A 20,451-nucleotide genomic window follows, 5' to 3' on the forward strand; every position below is an offset into this window, starting at 1 on the left:
GGAGACCTGGAAGTCTGCATGCAGTTCCCTTGACCTCTCAGCATCCCATAGAGAGGCCTATCTGGCTAAATGGACTGAGGGTTTTGCTTCAAGAGGACCAATCTCTTCCCATTCTCCTTTTTTTAAGGGCTCTTGTGAGAGCAGCCTTCAAAATGCGTTAAGTGGGGAAATCATATGAGCTTGAGCACAAGCTGCTCAAAGTGGTTGTATACTAGTCCTGGGAATGTCACATCCTGACTGCACATCCTGTGGGAAATTGAGTCAGTACTTAGCTTTGACCCTTAGGAAGGTGGAGAGCTGTTGATCCCACCTAGCTCACTTTCCGGAATCTGGGAGGTTGCCACCAGGGATTATTCACTGGGCAATCTGTATTGGCTCTTCATTTTCAGATTCTGGAAAGGAAGACTTAACATAAGGAAATAGATTTGGCTTTAACTAATGTTTTATTTTGTTTATGGTTTTAAATGTTCAACATTGATAAAGCCCTGGTTTCTTTAAGAAGCCAGATTGGAATTGCTAATTTGGATGGTTTAGCTTTTTTTAAGTGAGTTAACTAGGGGCAGGCATGTGTATCCTTTTTTTTTTTAATTAAATTTTCTATTTGGGGATAATTGTAGATTCACATTTAGTTGTAAAGATATAAAGAGATCCCATGTACCCTTAACTCAGTTTTCCCCAATGATAACATCTTGCAAAACTATATTACAATTACATAACAAGGATATTGACCCATGCAATAAAGATAGAGAACATTTCCATCACCACATGAATCCCTCATTTTGCCCTTCTGTAGCCATACTCATTTCCCTTTTGCCCTTACTCCCTTCTTAGCCCTTGGCAACCATTAATTGTTCTTCAGTGCTATAATTTTATCATTTCAAAAATGTTATATAAATGGAATTTATAGTACATAATCTTTTGAGATTGAGTTGTTTTTTTTTTAACTAAGCATAATTCTCTGGTGATTCATCTAGGCTGTTGTATCTATCAGTAGATTGTTGATTTTTGTTGCTGAGTTGTATTCCATAGTATGGGATACCACAGATTGATTAACCATTCATCCAGTGAAGGACATCTCATTGTTTCCAGTTGGAGGCTATTAAAAATAAAGCAGCTTATTCCTTCTTTTCCTCTCTCCTTCTCTCCCTCCCTCTCTTTCTCTTTCTCTTCTTTCTTTTCTTCTGAAATTGTAAATGGTATTGAATTTTTTATTTTGGTTCCCATGTGTTCATTAATAGCTTATAGAAATAAAATTGGTTTTTATCTTGTATCCTGCAGTCTTGCTGAACTCACTTCTTAGTACTAGGAAGTTTTTGTTTAGATTCCTTGGGATTTTCTTCGTAGACAATAATGTTATCTGCAAACAGAATAGTTTTATTTTTTCCTTCCGAATCTGTGTGCCTCCCCTCACCTTTCTTCCTTTATTGCCATGGCTAGAACTTCCAGGGCAGTATTTCTAGGGCTAGAACTTCTCACTGTGTTGAATATAAATGGTGAGAGCAGCCATCCTTGCCTTGTTCCCGGAGTGAAAGCATTTGATCTTTCACCATTAAGTATGTTAGCTGTATGTTGTTTTAAGTACTCTTTATCAAGTTGAGGAAATTCCCTTCTCTTTCTGTTTTTCTAAGAGTTTTTTTCATGAATAGGTGTTGAATTGTCAGATGTTCTTTCTGCATTGATATGATCATGTGATTTTTCTGCTTTAGCCTGTTAATATGGTATATTACATTGATGAACTTTTGATTATTGAACCAGCCTTGCATTCGTGGAATAAACTTCCCTTGGTCATGATGTGTAAAGCTTTTTACATAATGGTGAATTATATGCTGATATTTTTTAAGGATTTTTGCATCTTTATTCAGAAGAGGTTTTAGTCTGTAGTTTTTTTTAAATGTCTTTTCAGATTTTGGTGTTAGTAATACTATACAGAATCAACTAGGAGGTATTCTCTTCTGTTTTCTGGGAGAGATTATATAGAAGTGGCATCAGTTCTTTAATGTTTGATGTAAAACTTCAGTGAAAACATCTGTGCATAGAGATTTTGGGGGGAAGTTTTAAAATTATGAATTTACTTTCCTTAATAATTAGAGGTGTATCCAAATGATCTGTTTCATATTAAATGAGTTGAGATAGTGTTTTTTTTGAGGAATTGGTCCAATTTATCTAAGTTAGTTGAGTTTATGTGTGTAGTGTTACTGATAGTATTCCCATATCCTTTTGGTATCTACAGGGTCTATAGTGATGCCCCCTGCTTCATTCTTCATACTGGTAATTTTGTGTACTCCTTATTTTTTGTAAGCCTTGGTAGAGGTTCATCAATTTTAGCTACCCAACCCCCCCTCCTTTTTTTTTTTTTTTGATGAACTGGCTCTTTGTTTTATTGATTTTTCTCTAGTGTTTTTTTGTTTTGTTTTCAGTTTTATTGATTTCTGTTCCTTTTGTTTTTCATTCTGTTTCTTTTGGATTTATTTTGTTCTTTTTCTAAGTTTTTGAAATGAGATCTTAGATTGATTTGAGACTTTTTCGGTTTTCTAATGTATGTTTTTAATGCTATAAATACCCTTTCAGCACAACTGTTAGCTGTGTCCTACAAGCTTTGATATGTTGTATTTTTGTTTTTATTCGGTTGAATGTATTTTTAAAATTTCTCCTGTGACTTCCTCATTGATTCATGGGTTATTTAGAAGTATATTTAGTTTTTAAGTGTTCGCGGATTTTCTTGTTATCTTTCTGTTAGTGATTTCTAGTTTGATTCAGTTGTGGTTGGAGAACACATGCTATATGATTTCAGTACTTTCAAACTTGCTGAAGTTTGTTTTATGGTCCTAGATGTGATTCATCTTGGTATTTGTTCTGTAGGCACTTGAAAAGAATTTGCCTTCTGCTGTTGTTGGTTGACGCATTCAAAAAATATTGTTTGGATACTTTGATAGTGTTGTTGAGTTTGTCTATATACTTGCTGATTTTCTGTCTAGTTCTGCCAGTTTTTGAGTGTGTTGAAGTATTGAAGTCTTTAGCTAGAATTGTGAATTTGTCTATTTATCTTTACAGTTCTATCAATTCTTCCTTTATTTTGCGCTGTGTCATTTGGTATATACACATTTAAGAGTGCTATGTCTTGTTGGTGGATTGACTCTTTTAACATTATAATGTCTCTCTTGGTTTATAGCAATTTTCTTTGCTCCAAAGTTTATTTTATCTAATATTAATATAGCCACTCCTGCTTTCTTTTGATTGATGTTTGTGTCATGTATCTTTTCCCATTAGTTTATTTTTAGCCTGCATATGTATTGTTATATTTGACATGAGTTTCTTGTAGACTTCTTTAATCTGCTTTGCTAACCTCTGTCTTTTAATTGGTTTATTTAGACTATTTACATTTAATGTAATTATCCATGTGTTAGGGTTTAGGTCTCTCATGTTATTTTTTGGTTTCTGTTTGTTCTTTCAGTTTTTTGCTTCTCTGTTTTTTTTCCCTGCCTTATTGTGAATTACTTAAACATTTTTTAGAATTTAATTTTGATTTATCTATAGTATATTTGAGTGCATCTTTTTGTGTAGCTTTATATGGTGGTTTCTCTAGGTATTATATATACATCACTTATCACAGTCTACTGGTGTTATTTTTCCTGTTGAAATAATTTAGAACCCTTACCTCCCTTAATATCTGTTTACCCTTCCTTCTTTGTATTATCTTAATATTTCCTCTATATCTATTTAGAACCATACCACACAGTATTGTAATTTTCACTTCAACCATAAAACATAAGTAAGAAAACTCAGGAGAAGGAATGCCTATTGTATTTACCCTTATTTTTGCTTACCGTGTTCTTTCTTCTTTCTTCTTTCTGATGTACCAAAGTCCCTTGCTTTATTGTTTCCTTTCTGTTTAGAGAACTTTCTTTAGCCATTCTTTTGGGGGTATTTTGCTGGCAGCAGGTTCTATTCACCTAAAAATATCTTGATTTCCCCTTCATTCTTCAAGAATATATCATTAGATTTGGGATTCTGGGTTGACAGTTACTTTATTTGAGCACTTGAAAAAATTGTGTTACTTCTTCTGGCCTCCATGGTTTTTGATGAGAAATCCATTCCTTCAAATTGTTTTTCCCTAAGCTAAGATGTCATCTATTTCATAAACTTTGAAAACTTTTTTTTTTGTCTTTTAGTTTTCAGAAGTTTGAAGATGTCTTTGGTGTGAATTTCTTTAGATTTATCTTGTTTGGATAAATCTGTGTGTTTATATACTTTGCCAAACTTGGTACATTTTTAGCCTTTATATTTTTGAGTACTTTTTCAGTTCTACCTTCTTTCTTCTCTTCTTCTGAGGTTCTAATAACACATACATTAGATCTTTTGTTATAGCCTTTAAGTCCCTGAGTTTCTGTTCATTTTTTTTAGTTATTTTTGTTTTCTCTTTCAGATTAGAAATTTCTGTTGTTCTTTCTTCCAGTTCACTGATTCTTTATTCCGAACTCTTTTTTCTTTTATTCTTTTATCCATCCTTTGAGTTTTTTAAAAATTTAGTTATCATAGTTTTCAGTTCTAAAATTTCCATTGGTTTTTCTTTGTATCTTTTATTTCTTTGATGAAACTTCTTGTATTTTCATTTGTTCCAAGATTATATGTAATTGCTTATTGAAGCACTTTTGTGATGGCTGCTTTAAAAATCTTTGTCAGATCATTCTAACATCTCTGCCATCTCAGTGTTGGCATTTATTGATTATCATTTTTAAATTCAGTCTCAGATCTTCCAGGTTCTTGGTATGACTTGTGATTTTCTTTTGAAACATGGACATTCTGGATTTTATATTGTGAGACTCCATATCTTATTTACATTTTCCATTTTAACTGCTTCCTTTTGACAGTGTCCTGGCAGAGTAAGGGTAGGGGTGTTACCTTGTTACTGCCACGTGCGGGTAAAGTCCAAGTTACCTACTCAGCTTCCACTAGTATCTGATGGTGAGTGCTCCTCCTCACTGCTGGACAGAGATGGGAGTTCTTGCTCCTTATTAGTCCTTCACTGGTACCTCACTGGCTAGTTAGGGCTAGGAGTGCCTCATTACTGCTCTCCATGTGGCCTCCATTGACACTGTGGTGAGGGTGGCTTCACTACCACTGGAGTGGGTGTTGGTCAAAGTTCTAATTCATAGACCACCTCTGACACCACTCCCCAGTGTGGCCTCATTACTCTGGAGTGTAGGTAGAAGTTCAGGCTCCCCACATGATCTCCACTGCCAGCTTCCATGTGGGAGGAGGACGGGATATGTTATTGGCTTGTTGGAATTGAAAGTCCTGACTTTCCTTAGGCTTCTCTGATACCACCCTGACCTGGGGAGGGAGGTTTGGAGTACCTTGTTATACCCTGTGGAGGGTAGAAATTCAGGTTTTCCATTCAGCTTTTGCTGGCATGAGTGAGTTTATCAATCAGGGTTCTCCAGAGAAATGGAACCAGTAGGGGATATATTATATAATTTATTGTAAAGAATTAGCTCATATTATTAGGGAGGCTGAGAAGCCCCAAGATCTTCACTTGGCAAGCTGGAGACCCAGGAGAGCTGGTGTGCAGTTTTAGTCCGAGTCTGAAGGCTGAGAACCAGAAAAGCTGATGATAAAGTTCTAGTCTGAGAGCTGGCAGGCTCAAGACCCACAAAGAGCTGATGTTTCAGCATTAGAGAGAGGAGTTTGCTCCACTCTTTCTATGATTAATATGTTAATCTCATTGAGAAACACCCTCAAAGACACCCTAGAGTAACGTTTGATCAAATATGTGGCCACTTCATGGTCCTGACAAGTTGACAGGTAAAATTAACCATCACAGTATGGGGCCAATTTTATTTGACCAAATTCCTTCTTTTTTGTTTTCTTGGCTAGAGAGAGAATAAGCTTTTGTTGGGGCTTTTTCTATCTGCACCCATGGGCATTTCCGTGTCACTAGCTTCATCAGCTCTAAGCCTGGGACGTATGTTTAAACGAAACCAGGGAACTCACCACCATGTCATTCCTCAGGTCCTGAGGCCCTAGATGGTCTGCTTTCTTCTCTCTACCTTTCAGAGTCTTCTTATGTTTTGTTGTATATACTGTAGGGATTTGAATTATACAAGTGGGAAGAATAGGGAAAACCATGTCTGATCCATCTTCCTGGAAGTGGAAATCTCCTGTGTGTCCTCTTTTCATGGCATTTGAAGGTCTCTTGAATAAAGAAAGAGAAAGAAGTGAGCAGAAGTTTGGAACTGCAGATGGTGAGAGAGTCTAAGCCAAGAGAGCTAAGAAGTGCTGCAGGGGATGGACTTTGGCAAGTGGCATATAGTAGAAGAAATTTGTAAGGAAGTAATTACAGCTTATACATGTATTCTAATGTAAGTGTATTTTTTATTTTGATGAGTAACAAAAGTAAAAAGACTCTAAATCACATGTGATCCTGCCACAGTTCTTAAATTTTTAATCTCACTTCCCTGCTTAAAACCCCTTCAGTGGTTTTCCCTTACCCTTAGAATAAAGTCCAGAATTGTGCACATTGCCCCTTCTTCGTCCAGTTCCAGTCTCCTCTCTCTATGTTCTAGTCACACTGTCTATCTCAGTTCCTCAAGGTTCTGTGCCATCTCTTACATCTGGACTTTTCCATAAGCTGTTATTCCCTCTTGCTGAAGCATTCTTCTCTGCAATTTGGTTGGTGAATGCTGTCTTTGAGACATCCATTTTGATGTCACATTTTCAGGTCAGACATAGGGAGGCCTCCTTGCTGTCAGTGCCTCTGGTGTTGCTTATTTCCCCTCTCTTAACTTTCATGATACTTCAATGGCACTACTTTTTATGCTGTTGCAGATGGTATTTTCTTATTACTTCAGTTTCACCTTGTGTGTTTCTAGTTTATTAGAAATGCAGTTGATCTTAGTATTTTGGTCTACTCTGTAATTTTGCTAAACTTATTAGTTCTAAGAACTCTTTGTATATTCCATCAGATTTTCTACATAGACAGTCATGTTCTCTGCAAATAAAGACAGAATTACTTCTTCTTTTCCAATTTGGATGCCTTTTATTTCTCTTTCTTGCCTTATTACACTGGCTGCAGTATGGCCTCCAGTATGATATTGAATAGAAATGATGAGAGTTGGCATCCTTGTCTTATTCCAGTGTTAGTGGGAAAGCATCATTCTTTGATTTATAAATGTGGTGCTAGCTATAGGTTTTTAAAGATGCCCTTTATCAGATTGAGGAGATTCTATTCTTAATTTCCTAAAGTTTTTTTTCCCCCCCAGGAATGAATGTTGTTGGCTTTGGTCATTTTCTTTTTCTGTGTCTATAGTGATGATCATATGGTTCTTTTTTTCATTTGTTGATATGGTGAATTGCATTGATTTTTTTAAAATTTTAAACCGACTCTACATTCCTGGGGTAAACTCACTTGGTTACAATATATTATCCTTTATGTGTGAACATGTGCATGAGGAATGATAATCTGTTGGTTTCTTTTTGTGTATTTTTGGTATTGGAGTAATGCTGACTTCATTGAATTAGTTGTAGATTGTTACCTCCTTTTCAGTTTTATGGAAGAGTTTGTAGATTTGGTATTTCTTCCTTAAATGTTTGACAGAATCACCATTGAAAGTATCAAGACCTTGAGTTTTCTTTGTAGGAAAGTTTTTAACTATAAGTATAATTTCTTAGAAGGTTATATATTCTGTTTCTTTTTGAGTGAGGATTGGCATTTTCTGTCTTTAACGAAATTTGACCATTTCATCTTTGTCAGATTTATTGGCAAAAAGTTGCTCACGACATTTTCATTACCCTTTTTATATCTGGAGAATGTATAGTGATGTCATCTCTTATTCTTTATTTTGTTAACTTCTATTTTAATTCCATTGTGGTCAGAGAACATATGTATGACTTGAATCTTTTTAAATTTGAAATTTGTTGTATGGCCTAAAATATCTCATTTATCTTAGTTGGATGTTCTGTGTATTTAAGAAAACAGAAAAAACAGTATTTTGCTACGTTGGAGTGTTGTAAAAATGTCAATTTATAGACTCTTTTAAGGCTGTTAATTCAATACGTACCACTTTCTTTATTGTCTTTATATATAATCTTCAACTGTGATTGGTATTCTTTCTCTGAAGAGTTTTAGAGAAAGTTTATTTTTTAGGTGGAGAGAGCATCTTATTTTTTGATGCATGATTTCTTTATAATTTTATTGTATTGTGATCAGATAATGTTTTGTGTACTAATTCTACTTTTTGAAGTCATTGTTTATATGTATTTTTTGTGGCTTAGCATATGAGCAATTTTTATTAGTATTCCATGAGCACTTGAAATAGTGTTTTCTGTGTTTTCACAGAAAATAGTTCATTATTAATCAGATTTTTAAAATTAACTGTTAGATCTTCTAAACCCTTACCCATTTTTGTCCACACAATTTCTCATGGCTGGTGAGAATTCAAGTGCCCTGTTAACAGTGCTCTTTTCTCTATTTTTCCTTCTGTTTTCTGTTTTAGGAATGTTAGCACTATGTAATTTAGTATGTACCATGTAGTAATTTGGCATATAGAAATAGGAAATTTATCTTCATTGTGATTTATTTATTCATTTAATGCCCTTTTAGCTTGAATTTTACTTTAGTTGATAAACAATCTTTTATCTGATTACAATCTTGATTTTTTCTTTGCATGGTATACTTTGGCCTATCCTTTTATTTTTAATCTTTCTAGACTACTATGTATTTGTTTCTTGTTTACTACATAGAGTTGGGGTTTTGCTTTTTGAGCTTTCAGATTTTTGCTTTTTTCAGATTTCAGTCTGAAAATCCTAGGTGAGTTAAGCCAAATATTTTTCCTTTTTCTTTTTTTAAAAAAAGTCTTTTACCACTTACTCTATTTTTTACCTGTGCATGTACTTCTGATATTTAGGATTATATATTTTATTCTAATGATTACCTTTATAATTATAGCATTATATTGTTCCCTTAATCTATTTTGGGGGGCATTGGTCCTTTCTGTGATAAAATTTAGCATATTTTTTCTTCCTTCCTCCTCCTCAACCCTCCCTTCATTACCAGATTTTAACCATTATCTTTCATACTGTAAAAAATTTTTTTTCTAGTTCTAATTTTAATTGTGTGCTTTAAATGATATTTTTTGACTACCAACTTACAGCTGAGACAACTTAATACTTTCTACCTCCCACCTTCATTTCTCTTTCTCCTCCCAGTTTATCATCATATAAATCTCTTCCTCATTGTCAAATGCTATCTGTTTGCTGTAGGCTTACTTTTGTGGTTAAATATAGTTCATGCTGATAACCAGTGCTTTTGCTATAGTTTGCACAGTCATTTCTTGTTTGCTGAAGCAGTTTCTTCAAGAAAAGCTAATGAACCACCATCAGTCTCATCAGTAAAGTCTACTCTGAAGCTGTAAAGCTCACAGTGGTGACTGTGTTTTCCAAAATTCTGATTTTCAGTTGAAAGCTTGAATTTTATTATTGGCAACAAATATGTTCATTTCTTCCCTTGAAGTGACAGCTTTACTGTGTTCATTTCTGAAAAAATTTTCGTTAGATACTCAAGTCTGAATAGATATATTTTTCTGTCAGTCATGGTACTCCATGATAAAAGTAGTTGGTTCAACTCACAACTCAAACAATAGCACAAGTGCTTTTCCTTGAGACTGCTGTCATACTTTGCTGTGCATTGAAAGTACTTTATTCCTATTTCTCATTTCATCACACAGAACATTAAAGAAAATATGTACTTAAGGGTTGAAATTTAATAAAATTAATGAAAATCACTGCTTCATCAAGGACAGTGTTGAGTAAAAATGGCATTTCTTTTTTCGCCTTTCCTCTGGGGCCATGATTGTTCTGAAGAATGTTGACTGCTAGTATGGATGCATGCTACTGCCTGGATTCGGGCTAAGGAGACAGCAGTTTTACATACCCTTGCTGTTTCACCATATTTGCAGATGTGCACATGCTGAAAAATAAAAATAAAATCTTAATATTATTATGAAGATTAATTTGATCTCACAAACCCCCTGAGTCTTGATGACCTCCTTAGTCCTCTTGTGGATCACATTTTGAGAACAACTGATAGGATCTTCACTGTGCTAAATGATTAGAAAAAGGCAAAGATATAATAGTTTTAAATCATATTTTCTCTTAGTGGTACAATTATGGTTGACTTTATCTTTTAAAATATTTTATGTATTTTTCAAATGTTCTATGAATTCATGTTACTTTCATGAAGAAGAGAAGAATATCATGCTTCAGATTCTTGGCTATAAAATGATAGGCTTATAGGAAGGGACAAACGTTTAATAAAAGACATGCTTTTTTTTCAAAATATGGAGGATATTTGGGCATGATTTGGTGGAAAGTAAACTAATATGGGGGAGAGCTTTTAAAAAAGACTCAGGAAAACAAAATACTCTTTGAGTTGTATCTTCAAATTGTTGGTCTCTAGCTTTTATATTGAAAAACATTTTGGCTTTCCTTAATGATCTTGAAAATACTGCTTTGTTGTCTTCTGGCATTGAATGTCACTTTGGGAAAATATAACGCTGGCCAGAATTTTTTCTTCCTCTTTCAAAATTCATCTTTTTTTCCTGGCTATTTCTTAATTTTGTAATCTGGTAACTTTACTGCATTGGGTCTCAGTGTAATCATTCTGAGCCATTTTTCCCTCATATTTGATGTGCTCTTTTAATATGTAGATTTAAGCCTTTTTTTTAAAATTCCTTTTTTAAAGGAAAGTTTTCTTGAATTATATCTTGAACTATTCATCCTGTTCTGTTGTTTTAGTTTTCTTGTTCAGGGATTCCAGTTATACATGTACTGATATTTTCTCTTTCTCTTCTCTTCCTCCCCTCTCTCTCCTCTCTTTCCCTCTCACCTTTCTCCCCGTCATATACTCCCGAATACTTCATTCACCACGCAGTTCTCTGCAGGACGGATCTCACTCATTAGTGTGCTTACTTTCTAATCAGGAAGACAGGACATATTCTTACCAAAGATAACAATGATACTCTAATATATAAATAAAATAAAACTTTTCAGATCTGATCTTATTTGTCCTTAGTGCTGTATTAAACACTAATGACCATTCCTTCCTTTCTGAAATTCTGTATCCTGTACATATCTGTGATTGTGTGCTATTTGATATTTCAACCTCTGTTGCTGAGTTGGAGTTTGTTTCGATCCTCTGGACATATATATCATAAATATCAGTCTTCCTCAAGATGTGGTCCATTGTCCACTGATTTTATCTTTGTCTATTATCCCTGGACAGTTTTATTCATAATTTCCTCTCATGACTAAGAAGTCTGTAATTCTAACCCAGATGTTTCAGATTACTATATCCAATTTGTAATTATTCAGCATCTCAGTAGATATATTCCTTAAATCCACCATAGCCCAGTCTACATTTGGCTTCTTCCTTCTAACGCCTACTCCCATATTCCTTACCTCATTTCGTGACATCTTCATTCAACCATCACTCAAATTAGAAACTTGAGTTACATAGACTCCTGCCTGTGCCTTCCAACCCACAACCAATCTGTTAACAACTTCTACAGTTTTACTTTATAAATAGTTTTTTATTCTGTCTGCTGTTTTTTATGCCTATGAAACTACCCCAGTTTCATCCCCCTTTTCTTTCTTTGACTGTTGTAGTAGCTGCCTTTCTTCAGTCTTGGTTTTCCAGATCCTCCCATGATAGAATCACCAGAGTGATATGTCCACATGGAAATCTGATGGTTTCACTCTCCATTATCTCTATAGTATATCTTTAGTACTTAGTACTAGGCTAGATGCTTAATTCCTTATTTTATGCCTTTAATAATTTTAAACATACTTTAATAATTTCTACTTGGTAATTATAGTATTTGAAGTTCTGGGGTCTCCCCTTGCTGTTGATAGTTTTTCTATTGACATTCACTTATGGTGCATTGTTTCATGAGGTGCTTTAAAATTTTTTATTTTGAGCATATATTTAGTGGGACTTAATCAGTAGGTCTTATTTTGCCATTGTGAAGCACTGTTTCTGGAATTTTCTTTTTCCAAGTGTACCAGGAATATCATTTTTCAGGATCACCTTTTGTATTAATCTCTTGACTTGATTGTTCCCATACAAAGGAGAGAGTGTAAATTCAAATTCCACATCCACCTGTTGGGTGGATCTTCATTACAGATTCTTGTAGAGTACAACTTTACCCCCACTGAATTTAGGCGGAGACAGACAACCTTTCTTGTCATCTTCCTATGCCTGCAGGTAGGTTTTTTATTTTTTATTTTTTTCCTAATTGCCTTTCACTAAGGATGCACCTTTTTAAGTATCCTGGTTTTAGGCAGATCTTTGCCTCACTTCCTTGTTGGAAGAGTCTAAGGCCTCAGGTTCTTTCTGGCATTAAAACCAAGCTCTTAAATGACCTGTAAACTTACAGGACAGTCTCAGTGACAGCTCAGGACTTAATGCTTTACTTTTCGATTCTCTTTTCAATTTTAAGCCCTGGATCTTGCCCTTACTCTTTTGGGAGCTCAGCTATGTATTTTAAAGAATGTTTATTAAATTTCTCCATTTCTAGGGAGGTTTTTTTCTCTGCAAAACATCTGTTCCACTATATGTATTCTCATTCAGGGTTGAGACTTAATACAGCTTGCACACTTTTCAGATCTATGGTTTTTGGTTCCTGTTTTTGAAGAATCTGTATAAGATTATAAATGTATTCATGAGGAATATTGATGACTAAAGGAAGCAGGTTGGATGGGGCAGGGATAGCCTTTCAGGACTATAGGCCCTTCTGCTTACTTCTCTTTCAGATCATGAGTTCCTCAATTTTGTTCTTTTTGTCAAAGAAGTGTTAGCATGCAGTATTCTCTTCTTCACATAGTGCCTTCTTCCTCCTGATGGATATTTTTCTGCCTAGAACCTAGGCCTTCTAGGATTTTAAAAAGGAAACCATTGCTCTTCAGCCAGCAGAAAATGAATTAGTACTGCTGAAATTAATATTTGGTTGCTTGACAAGTTCTAGTCATAATAAGGTACTACTGTTTCTCCTTCAAATTATTTCTCTTGAAAAAGGCCAAAGTTATGGGTTGCCATTCACTTGATATATGTCTATGCATGATGAATATAAAGCAGTCAAAATGTTATGAAACTGAGAAGTTAAATTAACCTTAAAATAACTGGTTTGGAGGGTTGTGACAAAATATGGACAACCTTAATTACCTGAGCCATCAGTAGGAACAACTGTACCATATTATCAATTTGAAGTATTTTCTTTACAAATGTTCTTTGTAAAGTTGTGAGATAAATACATATTTTCCACCTAATGTTTGTTATGTTATAAATTCTTTATAAACTTAAAATACCTACATAATGTTTTATTTAAATAGCAAATTTACTCAACTGTTTTCCCATGTATGTTTCATTTCATTGTCTTCCTCCTGTCCCCCTCCTTCTCTTGCTTCATCTGTTACAGAGCTGCAGTGAATACCTTAATGCATTAAAATTTTTTTTTCTTAAATATATTTAGGATACATTTCCAGATAGAATTACTGGATAAAAATATTTTCACATTTTTAAGACTTTTGACACAGAGTGCCAAATTGCTTACCAAAAGCATGGTACAAAGTTAAACATTCTCCCAACAATCTAACAGTGTCTGAAGCAGACCACTTTCATTATGTGTTGTGTCTAACCCGTGGGCCATTGGACAGAGATATGTTGCTGATGCTTTCTTTATGTTTTCTCTACAGGATATGGTGCCTGTCATAGTGGATTACTGCCTTCTGCTACAGCGAAAGTAAGTTTACATTGCCTGTCAGATTTAATTATTTTGAATCCAGGTTGCCTCTTGCTTATATTATAATTTACTACTATAAATTCTATGAATTTGAATAGATTTTTTTTAAAAATGAATTTACAGTAATTTGATTCTTTAACAATTTTCAGTCCATTTACCTAATAAAATAACTTGTCCAACATAGATGCTGTGAGTGTTTCATCTATATATTTATGTGGCAGGATAGTGGAGATGAAGAACATAGCTAACAAAAAAGCAATACTACTTAAAGATATTAAAAGTAAACATGTATGATTCACATACTGTATAATGTATATATATTTATATACTATACACACACACACACACACACACTCTTTTATGAATCATCACTAAAATGCAGTATTTCCTACCACCCAAAAAAGGACAAGATTTATTATGCTTATGCAGTGTTGATTTTTAGAGCCTTTTTGTTTTTGAAAGAAATCAGTGTAAGTAAACTCTTGATTAGGCTCTATTCATTTAAATAGTAATTATGTAAACTAACCAACCTGCACTAGTTCACATTTTTTCACGTTTATAATAGTTAGCTTCCTACATGTCAGGTATTGTTCCAAACACTACATTAAATTGTCTAATTTTTATAACAACATATCTGATTTTTATAACAGCGAGGTAGGTATTGTTATCACTTTACATAAGAGGTTCTAGAGGCAGTAAGTGGCTAAGTAACTTGCCAAAGCTCACTCACATTTCTTTTAGGAGCAAAGGTGGGATTCTCATCCAGGCAGTCTAGCTCCTAGTTCTCTTCGACATTCTCAAATTTTCAAAGTATTTGTGATATTAAGATTGTTTTCTTGAATGCTCAAATTGTGCATAACACAAATATAATCTTACAAAACAAAATCTAGTACTCAGCCAATTTCAGATAACTTCTTGCACTTCTAGGGTCATCACTTAGACACTCAATTCCAGCCTCCAGATGCCTTTTATATTAATATTTTCTGATTGGTTACATTATACTCAGTCCATAGTTTCATATATTGTGCTGTTTCTTATGTAGATCAAATTATGAACACAATACATATTGTGAGATTAATTTTAACTCAGTATCACAACTATTATTATACTATAATCAGTTACCTCAGTATCATAAGTCATAGAATCCCATAACCAGCTGAAATATTAATTGAACTAGTGTATATATGTTTTCCCATTCATACTTAAGAATTCTTTTATACGAAGTGAAGTAAGCCAGAAAGAGAAAGAAAAATACCATACGAGATCGCTCATATGTGGAATCTAAACAAACAAACAAACAAAGCATAAATACAAAACAGAATGGACTCATAGACATAGAATACGAACTTGTGGTTGCCAAGGGGGCAGGGGATGAGAAGGGATAGACTGGGATTTCAAAATTATAGAATAGATAAGCAAGATTATATTGTATAGCACAGGGAAATATATACAAGATCTTATGGTAGCTCACAGAGAAAAATATGTGACAATGAATATATATATATGTTCATGTATAACTGAAAAATTGTTTTCTACACTGGAATTTGACACATTGTAAAATGATTATAAATCAATATAAAATGATAAAAAAAGAATTCTTTTATAGTGTAAAATCATTCTAACTGTGGCAGGAACCACACTTTTTCTCATGGGGCATACTGATCAATGTGTTATGGACATATTTTTTGGTTAAAATTTGGCTTTTTTGTCTTTCTGTGAATTGTTTAAAATCAGAAATGATAGGAAATTCAGTTTTTGAAGACATACTTTTTTTTCATAATTTGGTCTCTGTTCACACAATTTTATTTCAGTTTGTTAGTGTGTATTTTTTTCAAGATTAAAAGATAGAAAATGTCTTAAAGCTTTTGCAGCATATTTAGTGACTTGTCGTTTTGCTTATATAGCAGTAGCTATAATTTCAGTTTATTTTGAAAATAGGTCCAGAGTTTACTTGAACTATAATTGTAACTTTAAAGATTATTTAAAAGTAAGTGGTATGTTATTATATGTGAATTATATCTCAGTGAAGCCATTATAAAACAAAATGAAGTGAAATAGGTGCTGTGTGCAGATGATCTTGAGCACTTTGAGCTTATGTCATGGTAAGCAGATATCCAAAAAGAAGCCATCATTCAGATAACTTGAATTGTATATAAATCTGAAAAATATTTCTGTTAAATCTAAAGGGAACCTGAAGTTGTCTTTTGATAGCCAGAGTGTTTGTTGAACCTTGTTGTTCGACATTAAGATTATTATTTGCGAAACAGAAAGATCTTAATTATGAAGCATGGTTAAGGAACTTGATGTTTTGAGTTTTCTCATCATTTTCTTGGTAACTATATGTTGAAATTTTAAACATCAAAGCTAGGGGAAAAGTATGCTGTGTCTTTTTAATTTTATCGAATAGCTATATTGAGTTATAACTCACATACCATAAAATTTATCCTTTTAAAGAGTACAGTTCAGTGGTTTTCAGCATATTCAGAGTTGTACAACCACCACCACAATTAAACCATGCTTTTTTAAAGGAGATACCTGTCTCAGAAAACAGAGCATTTTGAACACAATTTCTTGACGATCATTTGAACTTTGTTTTTAATTTTATAAATAAAGAGACCAGGTTAAATCAACTTTGGATTTATTGAATCCCACTTATATTTAGTCTAGATTTATTTATTTGGTTCTGGTTATATATTTATTATACACTGGCAAGAGTTAGGATTGATGCCTTTGCTCCCTTAGCCAGCCTCTGAATTTGTAATTATCTCATCATAATTAAAGCTGAGTTCTTCTCATTTTTTAATTGTAAAACTGATAATGCCAAAAGTGAGTTTGGTCATTTTCTCTATCAATTTGAAGTTATGAATGATAAACTCCAAATGATATTTTTAATAATGAGTATTAATGAAAAGTGAAGTTATGTTAAAGACCTCTTTGATGACCCTCTATCATTCAGAACGAAATTTTCTGTTATGCCAGCTATAGGGAGGCTATGCATGAACTGATAAACATCAGTTTTGAAGTTAGCCTTTCCAGGAATCAAAGTCAGCACCCTGGAGTATAATGCCTAAATGTAAAAAGAAATACAAGAGCCAAAAAGTTTTTTTGTATGTACTTTTTTTTCTCCCTGTTTCTCTGATGTTCTAATAAATATTCCCCCAGAAAGATGAGAACATGTTTTAGAATTTTGTTTTATTTTTATTTTAAGGTAGAGATGCAGATAGGAGTTGCTGAGTTTTCCTTGCTTCTCTGTTACAGCCTGTAACTGGTTAATCTTAACAGCATTACATGCTGCTGTTTGTCACAGGAGTGACTTGCTTGTCAACTTTTATGCTCTATTTTTTGAATTTTAGCTCTTTAATTCTCTTCACCAAGGATTTTTGTGTTGAACTAAAATGTATAATTATCTTTCTTAGCATGTTGTTTTTAACAACATCATGAGTGCAAGGGCTAGCAAATATGTCTTTTTCTTTAAATTCATTAGAATTACTTTGTTACTCTTTTTATCCTTCTCACAGTAAAGCTTTTTTAATCTCAGTTTCATTTAGTTGGCTGGTAATTGGTAATCACAAAAATGTGATGGACTATTGATCAAAATGAAACCAACGTGAAAAATGCTCTGATAAATATGAAGCAAAGGGGGAAATGGTGCAAAAATTACATTTGTGGATATGAGAAAAAAATAAATGGATATGGATTTTCCTCCCAAGATATTGCAAATACTGTTTATTGAAAAGTGACACGTGGTTCTGGTGCAGTTGCAGCCAGCCCATGTATCACCTGTCGCCTTCCAGGACTTCAGATTAGGCAAGATGCCATCCCACTGCTTTCAGAATCTTCCTTGACCTTTTTGTGGAACTTGTCATGAAAGACCACACCTATGGATCAGCCATCTACCACTTTTCACAATTGACAGGATGCACATATATGGAGAGTATACATTTAATAAATAAATATACATAAATAATCAGTCAGTCCTAACAGGTAAATAGAATTAGCACAGCTTTTGTATTAAAAAAAGAATTAGTGAATGATACAAGTCAATACAATGTATAAATGGAAATATGAAAAACATTTAATCCTGCCAGTCATCAAAGAAGTTAAAACAGTGATGTTATTCAATTTACACATTAAATTATGTGGGGAAAAAACCAAACACAGTTAAAACTGGTGTGATTATACATTGCTGATGGCAGTATAAATTAGTGCTGTGATGATTTTTGAAGGTAATTTAGTAATACATTTTAAGTGTCGTGAAATTTTTCATATTTTTGACTTTAGATAAATTTCTAAAAGTAGAATGACTAAGTAATTAAGCCCCCCAAATAGGAATGACTATATATGTAGGTGTTCATTGTGGCATTACTCTTAAGAGAGAAATATTGGAAATAAGTGATTTAGCATATAGCCAACACTACAGGAATAGTTAAGTAAATTGTGATATCTCAGCATACTGAAACATTGTGAATTAGATAAAATGGTAATTTTACAGAGTAAAGGGCAGCTTAAGTAATGCTTATCATATAATATTGCATGAAAACCAAAGAAGATTATATTTATGATGTGTATAAATCTAAAATTATTTCTAGACTCTTTGCAGAAGAAATGCTAAATAAATAAAACACAGTTATTGAATGTAGTGCATTTGATTAATTAAAAGATTTTTGTTTCTGTAATAAAATAGTTTCCAGACGTATTTTTTAAAATATTTAACATTTTTTCTTCCTCTCCCATGAATAATCACTGCCTAAACCCTTTGGAAAGCAAGGGGTAAGAACGGATGAATGAGCAAATTGGCCCTGCAGGTCAGGTGGAAATGTTTAGTTACCAGAAAGGAGGAAAGGGCATTGTGAATAGTCCTTTTAATTTTTTCTGCTTCATTGTGATCTTTGTACTACCTGCTCCTGTGTCGATGTTGCCTTTAAGAAGCACTGTGCCATAATGGACTCAGCACAGAGTTTAGGTCAGAAGTCTGGTTCAGATTCCGAATCTATCATTTGTTGGCTGGCTGACTTTCAGCAAATAATTTAACTTACTCAACTTTTTTTTTTATTTGTGAAAAGTATTGGGAGAATTAATTAAGATAGTATATATAAAAAGGTTTTCACAGTATAAAGCTCTGTGCAAATATTGTTAACTGTTTTTAATAAACTTGTAAGTTGAAATACAAAAAGATGAGATATACTTAGTAGACTGAATTTAATGGTTGTTTGGAATGTTCTTAAAAGTATTTTTTTCCCTTTCTGTTACAGGGATCTTTTATTTAGCCAGATGTATGACAAATTAAGTGAGAATTCTGTGGCCAAAGGAGTGTTTTTGGAGTGCCTTGAACCATATATTTTAAGTGATAAATTGGTGGGGATCACACCTCAGGTAATGAAAGACTTGCTTGTTCATTTCCAAGATAAAAAGTTAATGGAAAATGTGGAAGCCCTCATTGTACATATGGATATCACCAGTCTAGATATTCAGCAGGTAAGTTTATAGACAATCTACTAATCTATGTAATAAACATCCTTTATTGATTATATTTACTTGATTTATGGGCCTCCCTCTGCCTTCTATCAATCCCAGTAATTTTTGAGCACTTTTTGGTAAAAAGCCTTGGAAACTTGAATTTGTCAATATATTTCTTAAGCCTGTTCTTTAATCTAGTTTATGAACTTTTGTAAACTGAGAGTCTTCTGTTTCTTTAGCCCCTCAAAGCTCTTCGCATGGCATTTACATTTGATAGTTGCTCAATAAATGCTTACTGACTGATCATTCTTCATCAGTCTGTTTGCTCATTACTACAGTTTCCATCCTGCAAGTGAATTTCAACTGTGCGTACTTTCACATGAATAAAGACTATTTTTACTTTGGAGAGGATGATGCCATTTTTTTCAGAAAGCTGATTTATAAAATGTCCAGAGTTGATAACTTTCATACATTGTTTTGAAATGCAGAATATAGTATAAGAAGCAAATTGTAGGACATCTTACTTACTTAGCATAGTCAGCCAGCCCATTGTTTGATAATATACCTCCAGTGTGTCCGAGATCTTCACTGTATGTTTTAAGTCCTTAATTGGGGAGGAGTATGTATCTGACCTAAGGCATTTCACTCTTAACTCTTCATTTAACTCTTCATTTCCACATTAGTCCTTGTGATGAGCATGCTACTCCTGCAAAGTGGTACCAAGGTGCTAAGCCCAATTGAGCTAAAATATGGGTGACTTACAAAGGTCTTAGAAGGACCAAAAGTTTTTTTAAATGTACAAAATCACATGGAAGTGAAGAGTTTGGAAAATGGTTATTGTTTTCTTCCTGGAAGCTCTTAATGAATAGCTGTAAGTTTGCAAAGTAAAGCCAGGTTCTCTTTTATATATGCCTTTCTGTTAATGGGTAATTTGGCATAGTCTTCACGTCTGATAATAGAACAGATGAATTGAGAGCATGTTATCAATGTGGCTTTATTTACTGATCACTGATATAAGAGAAATTGCTTATTTCTCCTCCTTTCACCATTTTTAGCTTTTCTTCAACATTGTATAAATACACTGTACTCTTTTTCATGTTAAAGCAGCAGTTTAAACAGTCTCCCCCTCAGTTTCCTTTCTTTCTATATCAAACCTTTTCCCCTCTTCCTCATGTTTCACTGATGCATCTCACTCCTCCCA

At 33.6% G+C, this 20,451-nt stretch overlaps 1 protein-coding gene across 3 annotated transcripts in view; it reads left to right on the forward strand.

Moving 5' to 3' along the window:
• VPS8 (VPS8 subunit of CORVET complex) overlaps nucleotides 1-20,451 on the forward strand; it is a 223,960-nt gene that overhangs the window by 62,507 nt on the left and 141,002 nt on the right. For all 3 annotated transcript variants that reach the window (XM_006201017.4, XM_072962166.1, XM_072962169.1), the window contains 2 exons: nucleotides 13,747-13,793; nucleotides 19,046-19,268. In XM_006201017.4, coding sequence (XP_006201079.1) covers nucleotides 13,747-13,793; nucleotides 19,046-19,268 — 270 coding nt within the window. The remainder of the gene's footprint in view (nucleotides 1-13,746; nucleotides 13,794-19,045; nucleotides 19,269-20,451) is intronic.

The sequence above is a fragment of the Vicugna pacos genome, chromosome 1, assembly GCF_048564905.1.
Source record: "Vicugna pacos chromosome 1, VicPac4, whole genome shotgun sequence".
Lineage (NCBI taxonomy): Eukaryota > Metazoa > Chordata > Mammalia > Artiodactyla > Camelidae > Vicugna > Vicugna pacos.